We start from the raw sequence: 23907 nt of genomic DNA, 5'->3' as shown, positions 1-23907 counted from the left end.
ATTATATTAAAAAAAATCCGAATACCAACAGAGTGGGAAGTAGGAGGAAGACCCTAAAATATCAATAAGGACTGTTCTGTGTAGTTTAGGATGCACCATTCAACAGCAAATGTCGAACATTATTTAAAAGTTCTGAGTAAACATCCACCCCCCTTCCTCCGCATGCATACTTTCCCCAAAGCTGGTTAAAGGCAGGAGGCACTATACATTTTCCCAGCTACCTACTCTCCAACCTATGAAACTTCTAATGCACTGTGTGTTCCCAAGTCCGCTGTGTTGGACTGTGGTCATAGTTCTATGTTGCTCCATGCCACTTTCATTCCTTTTCTGCCAAGAGCCCTTCTCTCCACACCATGTGGCTCAGGTCCAGCTGTCAAATAGGTCACACACCCACATGGCCAACACAGGCCAGTCCCAGTACTTGTGCCAAAGGCAGATGTGTGACCAAAAGCAGGGCCAACCAGAATCCCTCCTTGGAATTACAATGCACACCAGCATAATGCAGTTGGGAAGCTAGGCCAAGAGGACACACTCCCAGAGCTACTGGCTGCCACCCTTCCTGGCCTCCAACAGGAAGCTCATCTCAGCAGGAGGTGACCCTAGGGTGAAAGGATTTAGCAGAAAATGAAAGTGACCTCAACAGACAAATTCCAGGCATCACTGAGTCTTAGTTCCAATATCTGAGGAACCAGTTTCTTGATGTCTTTATTAAAATTCTGTAAGCTGCCCTGCACTGTGGCAGGGAGTATTCTCCATGTGTATGATATTCAGTGGGTTTCCATCAGCTGGCAAACAGAGACTGTTTAATTAATGTACTCTCCTTATTTCCCCATCTTTTCTTTTCCTTTCCTTTTTTTATCCCTCTCCTTTGCCAAGACTCAGCCGATCACTTATTCCCTGGGTCCCATTTCTCCCTAGATACCTGAGCCTGGTTTTCTTTTGATGGACATCTGTCCTTCCCACAATTTGGCTTCAGCTTCCTTTAGCTTAAGTTCCTTCTCTTGAAAAAACAAAGTCACAACAAAAGGCAAAGCCTTTCCCTTTTTCCTTGAATTGCCCTTAAGCTCTCGGCTTCTAGGCCTTTCCTCAAAGAATCCACAGAAGTCTTCACTATCCATTCAGGTATTGCTCTGGTAGTCTACAGCAATTTGACTTCTATTCCATTGAAATTGCTGTCCCAAAGATCAACAATGACCTTTTATTTGCCAAATTAGAAGAATATGTCCAAAACTTAGAAATGGACAAAAAGATTACTGGGTACCTAGTGGTATCTGATTCTATAGGGTATATTCTTTTGATTGACTGGCTATTGACTGAGCTACTTTATGACTCTGTAAGGGTAAACACTGCAGAGACAGATGGCAATGCCAGTGTTTCCTGTCCTGCGCCATATAAATTTGATGAGTGTTCATAGTTCTGCAAGTGAAGTTTGTTGGGAAAGAATGTCTATCTCTCCAAGTCAAACTGGACCAGTTTTAACATCTTACAAGATAGCTCATTAATTAACAAACTGAATAAAATCTTTGATATGTGTTCATTTTGCAAGAATTATGATTTTGCCTTGTCAAAAACTATACCTCTGCCACTTTTGATGTGCACCACACTTGAACTTCCATCACCTCCCTCATTTACAAATAAACCTGGTTTGCCTTCCAGCACATAGCTAGCATCTCCTAGTTCTGGTCCCAGGTCTCCAGCCACTGCTCCTCCACCATGGGTGGTGCTCTTTCTCTTTGTTCCCCTGAACTGTTGCAATTACCCAAGATTCCTTCCCAGGATTCCACCCCAGAAGTATCAGGAGGGTATAATGAGAGCATGCACTTGACAAGGTAGCTGACACCTGCTTAATGGATAAAAGTATTAGCATCGTCTTCATCTCAGTCATGTGCCATTATTGCCACTGTCAGTTTTCATATTGCTAAAATTACTTTATAGGCCCTCATGGAAATGAGAAACCAGATATGGGGACAGAGTGACAAAATAAGAGGGTGACTTCTCTTTTCGAAATGCAAATCTATAGTCATTCACTTTCTTAAAAAAAAAAAACCTTCAGTGACTTCCTGTTGTTATGGGATAAAGGTCAAATTCATTAAAAGGGCTAATAAGACCTGATGTTCTCTGGCTCTTTCTTAACTTCTCCTGTCTACAGTTTGTCTAATCCATTTTAAGACTGGCCCGTATGCGTTACTCTCCAAGACCTCTGTGGATGGTGAGCTGAGAGAGGTAGATATTAACAGAATTACAAAACAAAGGAGAAACAACCAAGACGCTTCCCTTTTCCCCCTCTCATCCTATGTCTACCAACATCTGGCAAAGTCTGGGGCTGGGAAGGACCACTGTTTGGCTTAACCCTGGGACAAGCAATGGACTAAAACAGGAAGTGAAGGGCCCAGGCATTAGGGGGATCTCCAAGTGGAGTGCCCGTAAGGGTTATTCTCGGGGTCAAGAAGAATAATTTTTATAGAATCATCATACAAATACAAAAACATCTGATTATTCATAAGAGAGGAAAAACTTAAATGCAAACTATGATATACACATCAAAAGAGCCATTCAAGAGAAAGGATGCTGTAGTCAATGTCATTAACTAAATTTGAGTTCTAGCCTTTTAAAAAGAAATTCTATTTAACATTCAGAATGCATAATCTGTATTTATAGCCAGAAAAATGAAATGGTATCAAAAACCCATAAACGTGAACACATGGAGTTTCAATTTACCAAACTCATAATGTATGTATAATATTGTATTAGAGGAACTCTTCAGTAGAAAGTGAATATTACTTCCAAAGAGTATATTTTAGAAATGTCATAAATGGGCAAAAATGAATTAATTTCTAATCCCTAGTTAATAAATAAGCAGGCAGAATGTTTTTAAGAGATATAAATCACTTAAGTATCAGTTATTTCTACTTAAATATAAAGAATTATCTTTTCACATCATGGTTCATACTCCTTCAGGATAAACATTACTTGATATATAATATATTGTTATAATGTATTTATACCCAAAAATAGTTCTATTCTTGCTAATTCTCAAAACATAAAAGTTATTATTTAGAGACTGTCCTTTCTTTTTCTTATTGATGAGAGAGAGAGAGAGAGAGAGAGAGAGAGAGAGAGAGAGAAACATGGATTTATTTTTCCACTTATTTATGCATTCATTGGTTGTTTCTTGTATGTGCCCTGACCAGGGATCAAACCCACAGCTTTGGCATTTCAGGACAACTCTAACCAATTGAGTTATCTGGCCAGGGCCTAGAGAGTATTCTTTTATTCTTGCTAATTCCCAAAACATAAAAGTTATTATTTAGAGACTGTCTTTTCTTTTTCTTATTGATGAGAGAGAGAGAGAGAGAGAGAGACAGAGAGAGAGAGACAGAGAGAGACAGAGAGAGAAACATGGATTTATTTTTCCACTTATTTATGCATTCATTGGTTGTTTCTTGTATGTGCCCTGACCAGGGATCAAACCCACAGCTTTGGCATTTCAGGACAACTCTAATCAACTGAGTTATCTGGCCATGGCCTAGAGATTATTCTTTCTTAGAATGCTACCTCAAAACTGTATATACTCTGTATGTGTGTGTATACTTATGTGTGTTGTTGTATCTATATCTATATCTACATATGTATCATATATAATTCATTACATATTCATTTTGGATCCAAGAAAGCTAAAAGAAATTTTCTAGTACATAAAACATTCCAACAACAACAAAAATATTGACAGGCTATCTTGCTGTATTATATGGAGGGTAAGGAACTTTGCTTTTCCAAATCATGTAAGATTAATTCCTTTAAATGTGCTTAAAACACAAATAACCATGTATCCTAGAATAGGTAAGTGTCTAGTGAATGAGGAATAAAATGCTTGGGACTCCAGTTATTTTAAACTGAATTAATAAGGAAGAAATACACTGTATGGCAGCAGAAAGGAAACTAGGAAGAATTACACAAAGGATGAAAGTTAAGTCAAAAAAGTAAAGTGCAAAACAGTGCTTATTGTAAGCTACCTTTTTTAAAATAAATAAATAAATAAATAAATAAATAAATAAATAAATAAATAATCTCTTTTGCAAGAAGGATAAATCAAGAACAATGAAAATGTTTATCTATAGAGGATAGCCGACAAATGATATTTCCGAGTATAACTTTTTATAGTTTCGATGTTCTAGCAACGTAAACATTTTACATGTTCAAAAAGTAAAATTAATAAGGAGGGAAACACTGAACACGAAAATAAAGAAACGAAATACACCAAATTGGTAACATAAATAGAGAAACTTAACTCTAGTTTCGTTTACACACAATATTTTGTGTGGCTATAGTGCAATATACTCTAAAGATAAAAGGATGTGCCCAGATGTCTGAAATTGTTATCAGTAGGTTTAATTATGGTCACAGCATTCTATAATTTTTTAAAAACATTTATGCACATGACAGAGTAAAGCAAGTAAGTATCATTAGTGGTAGAGTGAATCATTAGCAACAAGGATTTTTCATTGTAAGAGATAAAATACAAAGACATAAGTTAAAAAAATAAAGGCACGTGATGCAACATGTCCAGCAGCAGGAACTTACCTCCTGGCAGTACTGCAGGATGCCCTCCTTGGTGCCAATGCATGTTTTGGTCCCCGATGGATCTGGCTCCCACTTCCCATTCTGCACATTCATGTGCATGTTCAGTTTGCCACAAAACATAGCGACCTGGGGTTCTGCAAGCAGGCCAGCATTGCCATCAGTGGGCACCTAAAAAACAAAACAAAACAGGTTTTGGTTAGTTATAGCAATCCACCGTTCTGGGGCAGAGATTGGGGGAAAAGGTCTATAAAAACAGACCCTGGAAATAGGCAGCAATAGCAAAAACAGTTCTATCCTTGGCAATTCTCAGTAGTGATTCCGCTCTGCCTTCATCAGCCCTTGCAGTTAAATTACAGCAGTCCCTCGCTATATCGCGGTTCACTTATCGCGGTCTCACTGTATCGCGGGATTTTTAAAAATATTATATTTAATTATCGCGGATTTTTCGCTATATCGTGGGATTTTGCAGTACTGTATATGTATGTTGTTAAAGTTATGTAGGTTTAAGAGAGTAGAATAAATGTAAGGTTCCTACTTTGGGGGGGGGTAGATCTAGAACGTAATACCCGCGATAACAGAGGGAATATTGTATTATATATGCTACAGACATCTCCCACCACCTGTAATACAGTGCTTATATTTTTACACTGAAAAGAGAAATTAGTAATATTAAGAGAAATCTATTTACTGCAAAGATTATACATTTCCCCACAGTGGATTTTGTGGTGCCTCCTGAAAGGTTCTGACAATAAAATAAGATGTTTTTCTGAAATAGATATACTCACTCTAGAGGAAACCACATTCTCACAGTAACCTGAGTCACACAGAGAACCATGCCAAGTCCTGTGTGATGACCAGGTCTGGGGGTCAGGTTGTGTCACGCCCCACCTCTCCTCCCAGAGCTGATGGCACAGTGTTTGCGTGCATTATTAGCTAGCAAGTGACTACATTCTAATTTTTTGAACAGAAAAACTGCTGTGTTTTTTTTTTACCATGCCCAAATGTGACTGAGTATGTTGGCAGTTCACCTGCGCACCCCCCTCCCCCAACATTTCCTGGTTATCACTGTCTCAGCTCTGGAGAGTACGTTAAGGGTGCGAATGTCCCATCTTGCAAACCACAGTGCAAGACGCCAACAAGGTCACTGTCAGAGCCCAGCGCAGTGCCCACTGATGTGCAGCGATCTCTCAGTGGTTCTCAGCTGTTCTTACTACAGGCAACATACTGTTTGAGGGATGGAACTTTTAAAAGAGTGCTTCCAAACCCTTCTATGCACGGACGTTAACCTTTATATCAATACTTTTAAAAGGGAAATGGCAGTACCAAAATATCTGTCCTACCTCACTTAATAGGTTCTGATACCTTAGAAAGAAAAAAGAATCAGCAAGAGATGACAATTAAACCCACAGGAGCAAAAGCGTTGGTTGAAACCAAGAAATCCAAAGACACGTCAAACGAAAAGAATCCCTCCCTTGTTAAGTGCAACTGCTGAGGGAATGTGTGCCATCCAGGCCAGGAAGGGTTAACTACCAGCAGAAGCCACTCAGACAGCGAAGTACTGGGTGATTCTATTATAATAACTTGTATCATTTCTAAAAATTGTTCACAGAAGGGAAAAAAAAATCCCTAAAACTGCACTGAGAGATTTCAGTTAAAGAAAATGGCTTCCTGACAGTGCTTCCCACAGAAATGTAAAAATAGTTCAAACATCTGTCCATTCTAGTCATCTTCATATGTATTTTGTCCAAGAACAACAGAGGATTTACGTCCTTCAAAAAAAAAAAAAAAAAAAAAAACCTGGCCCTGAACCCTGCTGAGACCTATCACTGTCCTAAGTGCAAAAACTCTTGGCAAAATCTTTAAAACCATATCCCAGGTAACATTTTCTGCATTTGTGGTTCTACTTTGTAAGGCATATTCAGTTAAGCAAACAGTGCCCCTGTGTTGCCAGATGTAGCAAACAGCAGCAAGGCCACGGTATTGGATGAGCATCAGGAATAGCTGGAACCACTCAGCTCCCCAATTTGGGCTCCTTGCCACCCACCTCCCTCAAGTTCTAAGCCAGAAACTGAGAGGCTCATTCCCCAACAGATGGAAAGAAGCAACCTAACCAGAATGCTCTATAAACTTCAGTTTCAACAGCTTTCCTGAGGAAATAAGAGAACCTAATGCCTTGATCCTATAAATCAGAATACAAATTTTGTCAATTTTACTGAAATAAGTAGTAAGATAATAACATTGCAAGAAAGTCAAATATCACATACCAGATAAATTCGATGCTATGGAGGATATGAAATATACTTGTAATATATATATAAATATGTACATTTTAGTTATTTGTATATAAAATATGGGCCTTATCCTCAAGGAATTTACACCCTGGCAATGGAATCACCACTGTATTCCCTATGGTATTTAATTCTGCTCAAACTCATTCCTGTCCCGAAGATTTCCAGTCCTAGCGGAACCTTGGTACCTTATCTCTAACTGAACAGAGAGATTAATGGTCTTTTACAACAGCTGGCAGTTATTTTGTCGAGTGAATTCTCCCCTCTCCACCTCGAAATTCCTCTATGTTAGATTCTCCACAATCTGTTTACAACAGTTTCTCCCTCCTTGTCAAGGCAAATGTCCTAAGAACAAAACCTCAGGGTTGTTGACCACAGAAGCAGAATTTCAGTCAAGCTAAAGAGAACATCTTTACTTCAGTCCCAGGCCCTTGAAAAGTGGAATGGCCCTAAGGACTACATCCTCACAAAATCAGACAGAACAAATGCCGTGGCTGACACCAGGACCTGACATAACCATCAACTACTCTCTGCACCGGCCCCAACCAATCAGTAGAGCCCAGGACTTCAAATCCTTTAACCACTGTGATTAATGATTCTTCCCCTATATAACCCAATTCCTGGAAGCCATCCAGGGGCCAAGTCTTTGAGTAATAGCTTACCTGTGACCAGGATTGGTACCATTTCCTTAACTAATAAACCCTTACTTTCATGGTTACAAATTCTTGTTCATGTTTGACTGGGCTTTGATGCACACAGGCAAACAGACCACTTTAGCCTGGTAACAAATTACTAAAGAAGATCTTTAATTGCCTTGTGTTCTTCATTTTTATCAGGGGGAGTTCAGACCAGAAAATACATGCTTTAGTTCCTTTGGGGTTTTCTGCAAGATGAGATCTAGTATTAACTTTAAAAAATAAATGTATGGAGGATAGTAATCAATAACATGTTTGATTTTCTTAAAGTGAAGATTATTTAACAGTTCAAACTTTGATTCTTCAATAATTAGAGCAAACTACAATACTAGAAACTTAAAAATGGGCAATATGTATCCATTACATCTGATATTAAGAAAGGCCCTTTACAAATAAATACTTAAATCACGAAAAACATTTACCAGGCAAAAATTATTTCCCAATCCAACACCACGGGTGTACAAGAAGATCAGAGCAAATTTTTGCAAGATACAAACTGAATCAGAAGCTTTTCTATCCTTACTGAAGGACACCTGCAAAGAATTCCATGTTTTAAGTAACATAATTCAGTTACCTTATTGGCTAAATTAATTAAAAGAAAACAAGTAATTCGCAGGCCTCTCACTTAAGCCATTTAAGAAACAGCCTGGATGCTAGGAGCAGTCCACTCTTTGGCATGCAACCAGAAGGAAACCACACCAGCCCAGGTGACACACAGGCGATAATACTGAGCCATCCGAGAGCCCAACAGCTATACTGAAATCTCTTTTTCCGAATGGATGCTGAAAGAAATGGCTGAATATATCACGCACAGTTCTATTCAGGATCTGTAAATATGGACACTCTTAAACCTGAAATATTTGGGTCCCAGTGTTAAGTTATTTGCTGCCAGTAAAAATGTATACTCTGTCTAAATAATCTTAAAGCTAATTATTTCAAACTTTTTAGAAAACATTTCCCTTTTTAACAGAAAAAGAAAATACAAAAGTTTTAGTAGATGGGACACATAACCCCTTAAATAACTATTACATTTTAATTTTGCTTCCATCTGAACATTACCTATGGTAACTTATGGTTACTTTGCAGAATGTGAGCCGACACCTAAGAGACTGGATCCCTGGTATAACCAGCCATTCACGGTCTATGCATTCCTGAGAGATGGAAGATGAAGATAATTCTTGTAAACTGAATGACTTTCCACTGACATCAGGAGACTATAATGATGCTTTCCTATAGGAAAACAGCGTCCAGCGACAATGAACAAAATAACTGGCTAAAACAATGGAGTGTCCACACACTGCCTCAAAATCAAGAGGCTATTTATAGAATGTGTAAATATTACACACCTTTAAAACAATCATCTGCTACCAGAAAAATATTTTAGGGCCACCATATATAAGAATACTGAAGGGAAAATGGACTTTGCAGAGCAAGTTAGCTAAAAAATGGCTTCAGGGGAAATTAAAATAAACATCTATACCTAATCTAGGCCAGTCTGCATAGATGAACTAGAAAACCTACAGCTGAAGTTGCTGCAATTTACAAATGCAAAGCCAGCTTCTCCTGCTGTCCTTTCAAGCTGGGTGTTCCCTTTCCCCAAAATGTTTCTCTTTATTATCATCAAGGAGATCAAAATTCCTTATAGAGCAGGCTCGGGCACATTCCTCCCCACACAGCCCCAACTATAAGAGAAGGGGAACAAGGAGCTCTCTGTTCCCCTGGCTGAAAAGTCTCCCTAGGCAAGGAGAAGGCACAGGTCCGTAGCTTAGTTGCCTCCATGGATTTATGTAATTTAAGGTTTGTAGCTGATGAAAACCATCTGGTTTCTGTATTTAAACCAATTTCTCGCTGGTCGGAATAGCTGGCCTCACAGAGCGGAAAAGTTGGTACTTTTAACCAGTTCACAGTTTCTTCGGGGTCAGACGCTTGTATAGCATCTCTTAAAAAAAACAGTGATACTATTTCTGTCACAACTGCCCTTTCCTCCCATAAATATAGCTTCCCCTTAACCTGGGCCGAATTCAATTATATCCCACAAAACTGCTTTTCAACTTCATTTTAAAACAAATTTTCCATTTTCAATGTAATTAACCGATTTGAGGGTGAAGTTCTTTCAAAAGGGAAGTAAAGTAAGCATCACTTAATGCTTATGATACACAATGTTCATTCTGTAAAGGAAAAGATTATCTGTATGGTTTTCCTTTTAATGCCCCCTCCAAATCTTAAGCAAATCAAAACATCTACAATTGTCCCCTTTATCTCAGAGGCGAACTCACATTAAAATTAGAATCATGGAACTGGAAGCATCTGTACAATCAATCATCCATCCCAACTATGAGGAGGAAAAAGCTCTGGCAAGAAATTTGTGTGAGACTGCACAATTATGAAGAGGCAGAGACAGGAGTAAGACCTACTCCGTCAAGGGTGTTGTTGATGTGACCAGACTGACTCTCAAATTAACAACAACAAAAAATTGCACTGAGTGGATTGAGCGTCGGCCTGCGAGCCAAGTGTCGCTGATTCGATTCCCAGTCAGGGCACATGACTAGGTTGCAAGTCAGGTCCCCAGTTGGGGGCGCGAGTGAGAAGCAACCACACAGTGATGTTTCTCTCCCTCTCTCTCTCTCTTTCTCCTTTCCCCTCTCTCTAAAAATAAAATAAATAAACAAATAATTTTTTTTTTTAAATTGCAGTATTCCAAGGTTTTGCCCTTGTGTGCGCGCGTGTGCATGTATCTGTGGTGAGAAAGAATGGAGAAGCTAGTCAAAGCACACAGAAAAATGAAATGTAGTTACTGAAACTGTACACACCTCTGATTTACCTGTGTGTAGCTGGGCACCTTCCTCACGTCCTCTCTTTTACACAACTATTTCAAGCTCAAATTTCAGGCTAAAAATAACTTGCCACCAAAGTGAATAAAGAGAGAAAAATTCCTTTCAGAGTACTAATCCACATATTTCACTCCTCGAAATTTGGCACTGTTGACCTGGCTTCGAATGACGTGTCATTGCTCCTGGATAAATACATGGCCTCTGTTGATATTGATAAAAGTTAATTCTTATATGGGGACCCACAAAAAGGAGGCTATCCTGGTGGCCTGGCCCACATCACAAATCTCAACCTCAGTCAGCTAGCGCTTAAGGGAAAGACTCGTCAAGGAAATCCAAGCACACCAATCACAATTCTCCAGTTCAGTTTTAGCTAACTCGCCTTACCCTAGAGAACAGGACCCGCTAGCCTCTTAAGAAAACCGCTGACCTCTTAGCCAATCATGCCTGTTTCCACGTGGTCTCTCCTAGTGTCTATAAAACTTGCTCTTGCCCCAATCCCTGGGAATAATATTCCCCCAGCCAATGGATTGTTGTCCCCTGAAGAACAAACAAAGTCATCACTAAATTGTTTTACTTTTGCCATCTAATAGTATCAAGCATTTCTTTCTGCTCAAAGGATAGGTTTTCTAAAGACCCGCAACTCCTTCCATCTCAAAACAAAGCTGATAAATAACTCTTGCTGCTGATGCCCAGTAGGAAATCAAGAGTCCTCTCAATAGAAGCATTTGTTATCCAACGTCCACAAAATCAGTTACCAATGTTGAAAGCGTGAATTTTAGGCAGGCCCAAGAAAGTCATGCCCACTGCCTAGAACAGGTACAAACCTGGAATTTTCAAAAACAGAGCCTCATATATGGCAACCAAACTATCTGCTTAAAAAGTAGTTTTCAATACAATTAATGTTCATTGACTCCTAAACAGTAAATGTTCTATATTTTAACTACATGCATATACATGATACATTTATATATCATATACATACTTCGGCCTGTATAATTGGGTCTAATGTTTTCTTTTCAACATCATTGATGCCAAGAAATGGCTTATCTCTTTCATTGCATCTTTCATTGTAAGTTTTACTAGCATGTTTCATACAGCCACCATAGAAAAGCATACAATATCATCACCTTTATAGCATTTTGGTTTTCTCAATATTGCTATATCTCTTCAGCCTTCATCTTGTGAACCCAGACTTAGAAAAAGAGTTAAGGGCAAAAACAGAAGTGTCCACTTAGGCCTTTCCCTTCATTATCTCATTTGACTCTCAGAAGAACCAAAATAAGTCGCCTCCACATATACTTAGATAATTAAAGGCTCAAAACTTGCCCAGGCTGTTACTCCAAAGCCCATGCTTTCTTTTTTCATAAAAGGTCAGTTGGCATTCCAGCCAGTAGTTCTCAAGACTTTTTATTTTTAAATCTTGAATATTATCTTCAAATAATTTCCCCCTTATTGTGGCCACATATTTCAGTTCCTTGTTGCTGGCTTCTAAAAGATATTTTTAGAGTAAGTAAAAGGGCAAGCAGATCCACAGTTTAAATGTTTAACCTGCATTTCTTAAATTTAAATCACTAGATGTGACCAGTTAGTAACTTTTGATAGCTTCCTCTTTAAGAAATCGCCCCTGAAATGCAAATGCAAAACTTTCTTCTAATTTAGTTTTTTCCTTAAATCAGAAGTAGCCAATTGAATGTGAAAAGTAGAGTCCAAAGCCTCAGACATTCCAACTGTTAATGGACATTCGTCATCTGTTAGCTTATTTAATCTGTGTTTTCTAATTTTTCAACAGTAAGCACACGCCTGCTTACATATCCCATATATTGGGTTGGCCAAAAGTCCATATGTTTTTTTCGGTAAAATAAGACACATTTTTCATCTACAGCAATAACTTTGTTGATTTGAATTTTTTGAGTATATCAACTATCTCTTGCGTGGTATAACATTGATTGTTCTCAATTCATGTCTCGATTTGATCATCATCAACTTCTATTCAACAGTCCAGAGAAATCTCCAGCACACAGACCACTTTTGACACGGTCGATCAGTCACAGCACCTTCTCCATACACTGAACAAATCCTTTTTTGCTTTTCAGTTGCGTTTTTTACTTTTCTTGAAATAATAAAGCATAATATGCCAAAAATATTGTGTAGTCTTCCATCTTCAATATTAAAATGGCTATACAAAAATTCCTAATTTTGAAGTTTCTTAAAAAAAAATACACACTGATATGCAGCTGTCTCAATACAATCTAACAAAATCAAATGAAGTTAAAGACAAGTATGCGCTACTAGAGGCTCTTACAGAAAAAGAACAAACAAAATTTTTGGCCAACCTAATATATACCTACTATAGAACTACTAGTATAGTGTGTAATCAACAAAAACACACATGCGGTTTATGGACAGATCAATTAGAGCGCATCTCAAATGAGTGCTTTTGCTAAAACCTCATTTTAGAGTTATTGCATTTAAGTCACGCTGCTAACAGCTGGAGGATCTGAAAACTGGGCTCCACAGAGATGCTGGTTTGAATGGCACTCATTGTAAAGAAATCTGATGAAAACAAATGAACAATTTTCCAGTGTAATTTCCACTAGTTCTGACAGCTCAGGCAGATTAGCATGAAGCACATAATGCAACATAGAAAATTCAAATTCTATTACTCCTCTCCATTTTAGATACAAGAGATATCCTATATATGTTGAGTTTCTAAAGTTCTATTGTCTTCTAACCAAGCTCAGTCAAGATCAGCTGACCCAGAGGCCTATGAACTATAAAAAAATGCCTATTATTTTAAGCCACTGAATTTTGGAATGGGTTGTGGCTTTGCAGAATTATTATAGCAAGAGAACCTAATACAGGCATGTATTTGATATCAACAACTAATATTAATAGTATCAGGGCTGAAAATTAGTTCAGAAGGTAGAAACTTTTTCGCACTGAATTTTTAAATTCTACACAAGATCCTGTATTTTGCTTGAAGTAATCTTTTTGAAGTAGTACGAGACAGAAAAGGCACAACTGGGTAGCAGTTCCGTAAGAAAGTTACAGGAGGTTTTTCTTTTTCTTTTTTTAAAGTTTGTTACTGTATTTTTTCCATTACCACTTACCCCCTTTATACCCCGCCCTCCCCACCCTCAATCAGCACTCTGCTGTCCACCTCCATGGGTCCTTTTTCCTTTTTGCTGGATCCCTCCGCCCCCCAAACACCCCCTGCTCTCCAGCTACGGGTCTGTCTCTATTTTCCGTGTTAGTTCAGTGTGTTCATTAGATTCCACATAGGAGTGAAGTCATATGGTGTTTGTCTTTCTCTGACTGGCTTCTTTCACTTAGCATAATGTTTCCCAGGTCCATCCACGCTGTCACAAAGGGTAACACTTTCTTCTTTCCTACGGTCAAGTACTTGTCCATTGTGTAAATGTGGTGAAGGAACCTCAGGAGATACTGAGTCTCACCAAGGAGCCACTTCAATAGGTGGACACACCCATCTATCAGGGTCTCAGAAATGGTCCCTCACTTCATTGGGAAGTTTGATGAGGTGAATGGCTTTCTAAAGTTTTCAAGCAACAGAAGCTTGTGCTCAAATAAAATTTTGTGTGAAACTCTCACCACTGGGCCTTCTCCCCATCAGAAACTGAATTTCAGCCCCACACAGCTTGTGAAGCACTGGCCTCCCGAATAGTGATTTCTTTGCTGTCTTTTCTATTGTCAGCCTATGGCATTATGTCTGTCCATGCTCAAAAGTCCTGCTTCCTTCTGCGTTCGTACAGAGTTCTGCACTCCTGAAAACTCTCCTTCCTTCCTTAGTTTAAGAAACTGACTCTACGGTTGAATATCCTGAAGTTTTGCCTAACAGGGTCAGCACCAGCCACATGTGGCTTCTAAGCACTTGAAATCTAGCTAGCTCACACGAGAAACTGAAATTTTCATTTGATTTCATTGCACTTAATGTAAGCCTCAATTTAAAAACCTATTTCAATCCCATTATTGAAAAACTTTCAGCATGTCTGAAACAACCTGGGTAAGCACATTTCCTTTTTTAACTGTCCTTTTATGACCTGCTAAACATCATTTTCCTTTGATAAAAATTTAGTGTCCCAATTGAGATTGTGGTGACTTAGTATGAAAGATACATGGTAAAGTACCTTTTTAATAATTTTTATGTGCTAAGTGATTATCATGGAGGAAAATAAACAATAACTACAATTAATTGTTCCAACTTTGTATGTTCACTTTGTCCGACATGGTCATAGAAAAATTTTACTTATATATGTAGCAAACATTATATTTCTACTGAACAATTACTGCCCTAAACATGGCACACATAAGCCAATATAAAATTTATAACAATAATAAATTACGCTCGGGTCAAAAAATGACCCGTTTGTCTTATTAATCTTATTGTAGGCGTGTCACTACCTCGTAAGTCTTTTCTGTGGCTGCTGTTGCTGGCTTTTTATTACAAAAGGAAAAGAGCATTTAGCATAGTGTACAAAAATAATCTTACTCTCTTTTAATAAACCCTAGAAAGTCAGGACTTCAACTGGTTCAATTAGCACCGACCAGCGCATTTATATCCAGACACAGGATATATATTTGATATTTAATGTATTACACAAGGCAGGGATCAGATAAGAGAAAGGTTCAGCTATGGTGTATGAGCCGTACCTTCTTGGTTTTCTCTCCTAAAGGGGGAGGGAAGAGGGAGCTCCAGACTCACGCACTGTTATTTGTAAGGGGATGGCCATCGATCGCTGCTGTCTCTCAATCTGACTCATATTGTAGGCTTAACTTTTCTTTCTTTTTTTATACCTCTGTAAGGAATAAACAGTTTATTTAAATGCATAGTGTTTTTTAAAATTAAATGTATGTTTTCACTCAATATAGTTTTAGAAGAAAATGCCTGAAATCTGAATGATTGAATCTTAATGCTACTAAATAGAACGTGCCCCCCTGTTCATGGTTTACATTTGGCTGTGTGAATAGAAAAAATCTTATTCTCATGACACTCCTCCCAACAAAGGACATGCAAATTTCATCACCAAACACTCATGCTATTCACATCACAGTCCACCAAAGAGTATGTGCTCGTTGAAATCCAAGGAACAAAGCAGTGAAGCTTCTTGCCACACAGAGTCCCAGACCCCAGTCCATTCCAGGAGGTAGACAGATATGTGTGCAAGAGAAGGGGGGGGGGTGAGAAATGGGGAGTCATGGAGTTCTGGAATGCTGGGTCAAGCCCTTCAGTCATCTGATACCGCACATTGAGATCAAACCAGGTTTCCCCCAGGTAACACACGAAACAACTTCCAAAACTAAGCCCTCAACATCACGTGGGTTTAGGGCACAGAGACAGCCCAGTAAGCAGACTGGCTGTGGGCTAAAGACAGAATTTATTTTATTGCCTTGAAACCTACGATCTCCACATAAATTGCAAGCTGAGTTGTTACGACGATTCCTCTTCTGAATATTAAGACTACGGATGTTGTCATGACATCTGTGATACCTCTCATCACCTGAAAGATGCCATGTCATATTCATCACTATCCAATGACACAGCTCTAAAGTGGACTTTCATTTTCCTGAAGCATTTCCAATGGATTTTGTAGAGCACACGGCTTACACTATCATGTGTAAGGTACCAATAAGTGCAAGTTTAAATTTTGTAGTTCCTCCTCACCCTTTCATTTCTTCTCATTTACCCACTGCAGTGTTGACCCACTCATAATGTACAGAATAGGAGAAACAGAGCACCCAGGCATCAGCAGAGGGAGAACATAGGTGAGCAAGCTGCAGGTGGGGAAAACAAGCTTCCGCAAGAGGTAGTAGGTTTACAAATGGAGACACTTTATCATTTAGGGAGAATCTATACAGGACAGCCTTACTCACACACCTACATCTTAGTTACCCATACTCCTCGGGCAAGGGAAAAAAGGGCCTATTTCTCTACGCACTGCCAGCTCAGACCTTCACCTATTTCCCTTTACAGCCTCTTCTACCACATACAGGCCTCAGGCTATTGTGAAAGCAAGTAGGTAGAGAGATAATTAGAACTAGAATGGGGAGAGGTGGTTAATGAGATTCCTAGTCTCGAGCTACAGTGAGGAAGCCAGTATACATATCTGGGCCTGATACATTCCAGACTGTCCATACCGTTTAATATCTTTATCAGTTGGAGTACTAAATGGCAAACACCCTAATACTCCTCATTTTTCCAGAGGAGTTAAGCTATAATACTGGTTTTCAGTGTATGTTAAAATCCCAGGGCAGCTCCCCGGGAGCGGGGGGGTGGGGGCAGGGGCAGGGGCAGACACAGCTTCAGCCCTACTGACCTCTCTAGGAAGTCTCCTCCATCTGATTTCCTCCAAGCCTGGGACGAAGCAGTTCAGACACTCTGAGCATCAACTGGCCTGCTGTCATCGTGCCAGATTTAAGGCACTTAACGTGTTTTAGCATGGGCCTATAAGCTCCTGTTTTATAAAATGATACCAACCTGTCCTCATCATTAGATTTTCAGTTAACAGTACAGGGAGATTGTAAGTGGAAGAAGAATAATTGGCAAAACTTATGAAAAAGTTCCTGAAAAATCTTTAAAGCAAGTCACCTGCAAGGTGACCAGATGAGTGGGAACAGAACGAAGAGGGAATAAAAGAATTTACTCCATGAAAGGTTATCGAGACAGAAAATTCAGATATTTACAATTTACTTCTTGTCCTTATCTCTTCATAGCTAGATATACATGCACACACATTCACATCCAGGTATAGATGGTAAGAAGTCACTTATGGTCTGTTGGAATAAGAAAGATTATAAATAAGTACATTATATAGAGTAAGAGTTCGAATATCCGTATGTGAAGTAGATTAAAGAATTCATGGCCTTAGAACTTTTCTATTTTCAGAATATTAATAAAACTTTCAGGAAGAAAATGTGAAGTATTTATTTCTGATAAGCAAAAAGGGTATTTATACGTTATATACTTTGGTTTATTTCCTCTTCAAGTTGCATAATATTTACTTAGCTACTTTTCCCATCTGCTTATGACTCATACTATTGTGTTTTTATTACTAGGGCTTTTGGTATAGGAGAAAACTGCTCTACAAACATAATAGAAATTCAGAGAGAATATTGATGTGAAAATAAATCTACAGTAACTTTCAAATAGTATTCCTATTCATTGTTAAAATTGTATTCTGTTACCTTATCACTTTTATTGTAAGCGAAGATTATTTTCCCGGGTTATAACACTGAAGAATACTCAGGGTTCAAGTTTCAGGCTATTTGCTTGATAAGCGTGGAAAGATTATCCTTCTTAAATAAGGCACCAAGGCACTTCTCAAAGGAGCTTGCCCTCCCTATAGCCCTAAGACACACTAAGAATTTTTCAAATGGCTTTTCCCGTGGAAAAAAAAAAGACTACTAGGAACTATGATAGACAGGAGAAAATAATTCTTAATGGAAGGTAATAGTGAAGACACTACTTCTCCTTTCTTGGCTACATTAAAAAAATAAAATAAAATGTTACAGAAACAATAGATGGCCAGGAGCCAAAAAACCATATTGGAGTTTTACTCTTCCACTCAATTCTAATGCCGGTTTCAGCGGCACAACATCTGAGTCAGTTTCCGTAGCTCTGAGTGAGGACAGAACTCAAGGAGCGGTTTGGAGGCGCAGATAGAACCCACATGAAGGGCCTGTGAAAGTGACTTTGGTAACAGTATATGGGATACTGTGACTATGAGGACGCAGCTGACGGCACCACCTGTAAGTACTCATCTACGTCTCGGCTGTTAAGAGTAGAAGAAAAGAATATCTAAACACTTCGAGTGAGCGGAACGAGGATTCCTGGTCCTTTAAAAGGATTTTAATGTAAATGTAAACAATATGAGACTTGTTGCTTCACTGTCCACAAGTGATCCTTCTTGCTTTTTACTACTTATGTCTCTATCCCTCCCCCACATTCGGAGACTCAAAAATATTTATGGAAAGCATTAAGGAGCGCCCGGCACGAGAAAGAACAATAATAAACTAGAATGTAGAAAACGTAATTATTGACAAAGGTGTGGAACAATACAAAATGATTTCCAACTTATATGCCTGTGAGATTTTTTATTGTGGCCCCAGGCAAGTAAGTTCTTAATACAAAGAAAAGAAAATGCAGCGCCTTCATCCCAATTCCCAAATACTAGTCACGGTTCAACTTGTTCAAGAACTTCAGGCTCCTCTTCAAAAAAAAAAAAAAGAAAAAAGGGGGTGTAAAAACCAAGGTAAGTTATGATCTTCGTAGCGCAATAAGCTTCAATGTTCATTTCCTGACTCTCTGATAACACATTCCTGAGAGGTGCATCATTTTGCAATTCAAGCAGTGTTAAAAAAAATCAGATTATCTCACTAGACTCTAAGAATGGCACAGATCGCAGTGGGCAGCCAGACTTCTTTAATAGAGCATCCAATCAACTATTTTAAAAATGCCTGCAGCTAAAAGCTCTCAGCAGCATGAAACTGATTCTCAGAGATTTCACTGTAACCTAACCCCTAAAGTGAAGGCCAGTGTAAAAAAATACACCTGAAAATACTAGGTCGAAGAGACAGACTCTAATTGTTGAACAGGTTTGCTGATAGTTATCAAACACTTGTCCTTCCCACTTCAAATAGACAAGGTTTCAGAGTTGTTTAATTCCTGGGTTAAGTTTCAGGAAACTTCTGGCTTGATGCCTTATATGAAGATAAACGTTTCTCTGGCACTGCAGACACTGGAGACTGGAGATGCAGGTGTGACCCGAACATCCCTGACTTCAGTGGACATACAATGGTGGAGACAAAAACGAGGAGGCCCCCTCTCACTAATAAAAGGTATTGAAGGGATAAAGCAGTGACTGGTTCAATGCGGAGGAGGAGGAGGAGGAAGATGGAGTTTGCATAGTGTAGGTAAACCAAAGATGACAGCAGAAAATGTACACAGGGTGCAAGTGGGAGAGGAGAGAAAGATAGGACAGGGTTAGGTGTGAATGACCTTGGATTTGTAATAACTGTCCAAAGCCACGGGAGCAACTGTCAGATTTCAAAGAGAGTAAGGGCAGTATCCCAGCTGCGTACGAGGAGGTGCGTGGGGGCGCGGCATCTTTCACGGGCCCTTTCCTCTCTACAGAAATAGCACAAGTTGTATTTTACGGCTGTGTTGGTATAAACATGGCTGAAATTCAAGCGGGCTTCATTAGTATACATTCATTATTACAGTCATTTTTTTCTTCTGGTTTTAAAAGAAATTAAAGTGAAAACACTTTCTTGGGCCTCTAATGATGCTGGGGACCCAAAGCACTGTGCCTACAATGAATAATGAAGAACGCAACACTAGGGAGCTGTGCCCAGCCAAGACCATAGCAAAAGCTTAAACATAGGAGGTAGAACGATGGAAGAGAGGGTAGACATGGAAGTGGAGAGGATCATGGGGCTTGTAAATTTCAGGATGAGACCATACGGGGTGATGGGAGTGAAGAATGAGTTTGTGGTACCTTCCCAGCTAAGAGCAATAGCAGTCCGCATCCATGGTGCTAGAGCTTCAAGGTTGCCCCCGTGGGACAGAAGAAGAAAGGAAAATAATCACACTAGCCACCGCTTCCCTAATTTATTAAGCAAACATCCCATTCTGCCACTGCTGCTGTGTGCCCCATGTCACACCAGGAGTTCTCGTAGTCAATATGGTAGATCAATCCATCTTCATTTCATTGCCTTGAGTGACGGGAAATTATTTTAATTTTCGAAACTAGCAGATGCTTAACGGAGCTGTGCAGGGCTGCAGCTCTGTCAACGGCACACCATGCCAGCGTCACCTGGGGAAAGAACGCTCTGGCATCTCGCATCGCTCATCCATTCCTGACCCGTAGGGATGTCTTTCTGACATGCCCAGAGAGGAATAAGCCCTAAAACAGAGAAAGAGCATGCAATACCACCTACATCCTGCTCTCGAAGAAGAGGCGGCGTTTCATTCTGTTGGAAAAACTTATGTTCTACCAAGAAATCTAACATGGAGTGCTTACCTAAACAAATTTTTAAACAAATTGGAAGGACACAGCTGTGATCACACACACAAGTCAGCAAATGAATTCAGGCAACCCGCTTTAGTTCAATTGCTCATGGTATGTAATTCTAAGTAATAAGGATTTTAAGTAATTAGAATGGAGGTGATTTGCTAAAAGGTGTTTTACAGGCATGGCTTGTTTCTAAAGAGGGAATGGCGTGGATGTACACCTAACACTACACTATTCCGGCATAACGAAGGTAAACCCTCAAATACCCACACGCACTTGCTTTCTTTTATGATCAACGTCATTCTTCAATGAAAAGGTGCTTTATTTAATTGGGCAGTACTTGCCTGTGTTGTTCAGCTATGCACCAGGGAAAGCTTGTTTATCCATATGGATCAAAAGCCACCTTGTTTTTTTGAGGTCTGTGAATTGTTTCTAGGTGGAGGTTGAAGGTTCTTGGGACAGTTAATTGTCATAACTTGGGTGGTGCTTTTGTTAGGAAGAGGGGAGGGGTGGAACTAAACATCCTACAATACACAGGGCAGCCTTCCTCAGACTCCTCCCAATTAGGAACTATCTGGCCCAAAATATCAATAGGGCTGAGGTCGAAAGCCCTAACCTATGCTTTTTTCCTAGGGTGGAAGGGTCACGTTGTACTCATCTCTATATTTCTAGGGTAATACTCAGAATAATATCGATACTCGAATACTGGTTGAACTGAATGGAATTACCCCAGAACATATTATAAGTTAATCCACTGAAATAATGTGAAAATTATAAATATATAAATTCTATACAATCTAGCTTGCTTTCCACAGGTGCAAGTATATGTGTGTGTGTGTGTGTGTGTGCGTGTGTGTAATTTTTAAAGGTACCTAAGGTACCAAAAATAATTAACATCAGCAGGATCGTCGGCAGCCGTCCATCTCGAGAGACGATGGTGTAGCCTCCCAAGAATCTATCTGCACCGCCGAGAATGGCTGTGCAGTCCGACTCGGGAGTGACATGGTATCTGTCTCCTCCCGTGTTGAATCGACATCTTGTGATGACGCTGAAGCTACAGAGCCTGGGCAGGGTAATATGGAGGGTCTGCTGTTGCCCATGCAGCAGACCCCCCCTCTCTTCGCAGCTGAAGGGTCCAAGGGAAAGACGGAGTCGATACAGCTTGGGTTCAGGTGCGCCGCAGGAGTTGCCGGTGTTGACTACAACGTCAAACCGCCTTAGGGACTCCGGCTCCGGATTTTCTGTCGGGGTTTACTCCCTTAGCCTTTCCCCTGAAGAGGTATGCCGCAAGGCAGCGGAGGTTTTTTGGAGTCAGAGTTTTCCTTCTCTGATGTACCCTGACTGGAAGATCGAACCAGCGACACTTAGCTCGCAGGCCGACGCTCAATCCACTGAGCTAAACCAGCCAGGGCACATCAGCAGGATACCCCCCAGATTAACCCATAATTATTTAATATACAGTAATAAAAATTAAGTTTACTGTATTAACCCTCTGTGGACTGATCTATCACAGTAATCTATCAATGAAGATGTCTCAGTGGTTAATTTATCCGACCTACACACAGACACACAAAAGGAGAGGTGACTGCTTCTGAGCAAAACCCACAAGAAAGCACTCATAATTAGAATTAGGGTTCCAAGACTGAGAAATCCAGCCAGATCTTCTCTCTCTGGGTCAAGACTTTCTAATTCTAACCAATCATTTCATAATAAATGACTTAATGAAAGGTTGAGAGGGCCAAACCACTGAACTCCACTGCATAATTTATTAACTCTACTGGAACAACCGTGTATACTAACAAGTTACTTAAGTCAAAATTGTTTCTAGAAACTTCTTCATGTCCTGTACCTGTAACTATGAGCCTGGTCTTATTCATTACTTGACTATAGTATAGCTCTAGAGACCTCAAGGGACTTGCAGATGGTGCAGGGTGCCTGCGGGAGGTAATGGTTGAGGGACCCACACCTGAAGGGTACCAAAATGAAACTTAGAATCCAAAGGAAAAAGTTAAATTCTGTATCCAACAGTTACTGGGTGTTTAGGGGAAAGCTCTTGAGAGATTTTTTTAAATCTCTGAAATAGATATATTAACATCCCACCTCACAGGTTATTATGAAGGTTAAAATTCAATAAAATACCTCACACAGATAGAAAGCGATTTGTTTTAAAAAGAACTAACCATACTGACTCAGCTAATATCTGGAGGGAAGAAAGGAGTACTAACAGGAGAAACTTCCTGAGACATGTAGAGGCTGCACTAATGAATATATAGCACTTAAAATCTCTGGGGCATTATCTTCAAAGATGTCTGCTGTTTATTCAGGAATCCAGAGGGAGGATTTTCTGCTCTAAAGAAAATGCTGACTATATAACTAGCTATGACACACTGGTTTAAAGAATGTCTTATGCCACTTGAAATAGACAATCTTTCCTCATTTATCTGCAAGATATCTGCCTGCCAAGTTGTTTCTAAGAAACAAACTGGTAACAACAGTGCAGCCCCTGCGTCCTCATTCCCAGCCACAACCTGCAAGCTCCCTGGGGCAGAGCTGACTCACCAAGTCTACAAGGTATTTTTAAACCATCTAAGATATTTTAACTCATGCGGACTTCATGGCGATCTGGGCTTTTTTCAAAATGTCTAATATAAGGTTCATGATGTCCACTCTGACAGTTTAAAAACACAACTAGGTTAAGGAGATGTAGCAAATTTCAAGATGTTAAGAAATTTTTTTTGGTTTTTCTGTTTAGCCCCCACAATAAATTCATTTTTTATAATGACCTTTACAATATAAGAAATTTTTGTTTCATGCTTATACTAAAAGTGTTAAATATATCACTAAGTGATGTATATTCAAAATGGCCTGGTAGAGTTTAAGACATGTTTTTCAAAGTATTAATATATGCTTCACTAAACTCCTAAATTAGTGTTCTCAAAAAGAGGTTCCAAAAGATGTTAGGAGTTATTTCTTGGTGACGGGGGAAATTCCTTCGTCGAACACATATGGGAAATTTATCTTTTATGATGGATATCAGACAAAGGCCTTGAAAAAAAAATCCTGTAATAATGAAGCCAGTTTAACTTGTTTACACCAAGGTTTATACTGTAGCACATTTAATAGATTTGGAAAAGAATTTGAAAAGAAAAAGTTATGAGATGTGGAATGGATGATCGACCAAAATTTAACCTGGTCATTTTGAGGACAACACAGTACATAAAACCAAAAACAAGTCTTAAAGGGAACAACAGCAGTGACCTGGCCACTAGGTGCCCAGAGAAGTGATTAAAATAAAGCATCAGATTGGGCTCTAGGCAAAATATTCTATGACGTATATAATACGGAGCAGGAAAAGAAATGATAAGCGTGAAGACATACACGTTCTCAAATGCCCCAAGTATTTCAAAAGCAAATTATGAGCATTCAGAAACATGCAATAAAGAAAAACAAGAACTTTATAAGTTCTGAATACAATGCAAAACGC

General features: G+C 39.3%; 1 protein-coding gene across 6 annotated transcripts in view; it reads right to left on the bottom strand.

Annotated features, from left to right (window-relative positions):
- APP (amyloid beta precursor protein) overlaps positions 1-23907 on the bottom strand; it is a 235177-nt gene that overhangs the window by 178556 nt on the left and 32714 nt on the right. For all 6 annotated transcript variants that reach the window (XM_090272616.1, XM_090272635.1, XM_090272642.1 and 3 more), the window contains exon 2: positions 4582-4749. In XM_090272616.1, coding sequence (XP_090128742.1) covers positions 4582-4749 — 168 coding nt within the window. The remainder of the gene's footprint in view (positions 1-4581; positions 4750-23907) is intronic.

The sequence above is a fragment of the Furipterus horrens genome, unplaced genomic scaffold (genome assembly GCF_987537825.1).
Source record: "Furipterus horrens unplaced genomic scaffold, mFurHor1.1.pri manual_scaffold_1, whole genome shotgun sequence".
Taxonomy (NCBI): domain Eukaryota; kingdom Metazoa; phylum Chordata; class Mammalia; order Chiroptera; family Furipteridae; genus Furipterus; species Furipterus horrens.
Note: the sequence above shows the minus strand (reverse complement) of the source record. Positions and strands in the feature narration are given on the sequence as shown.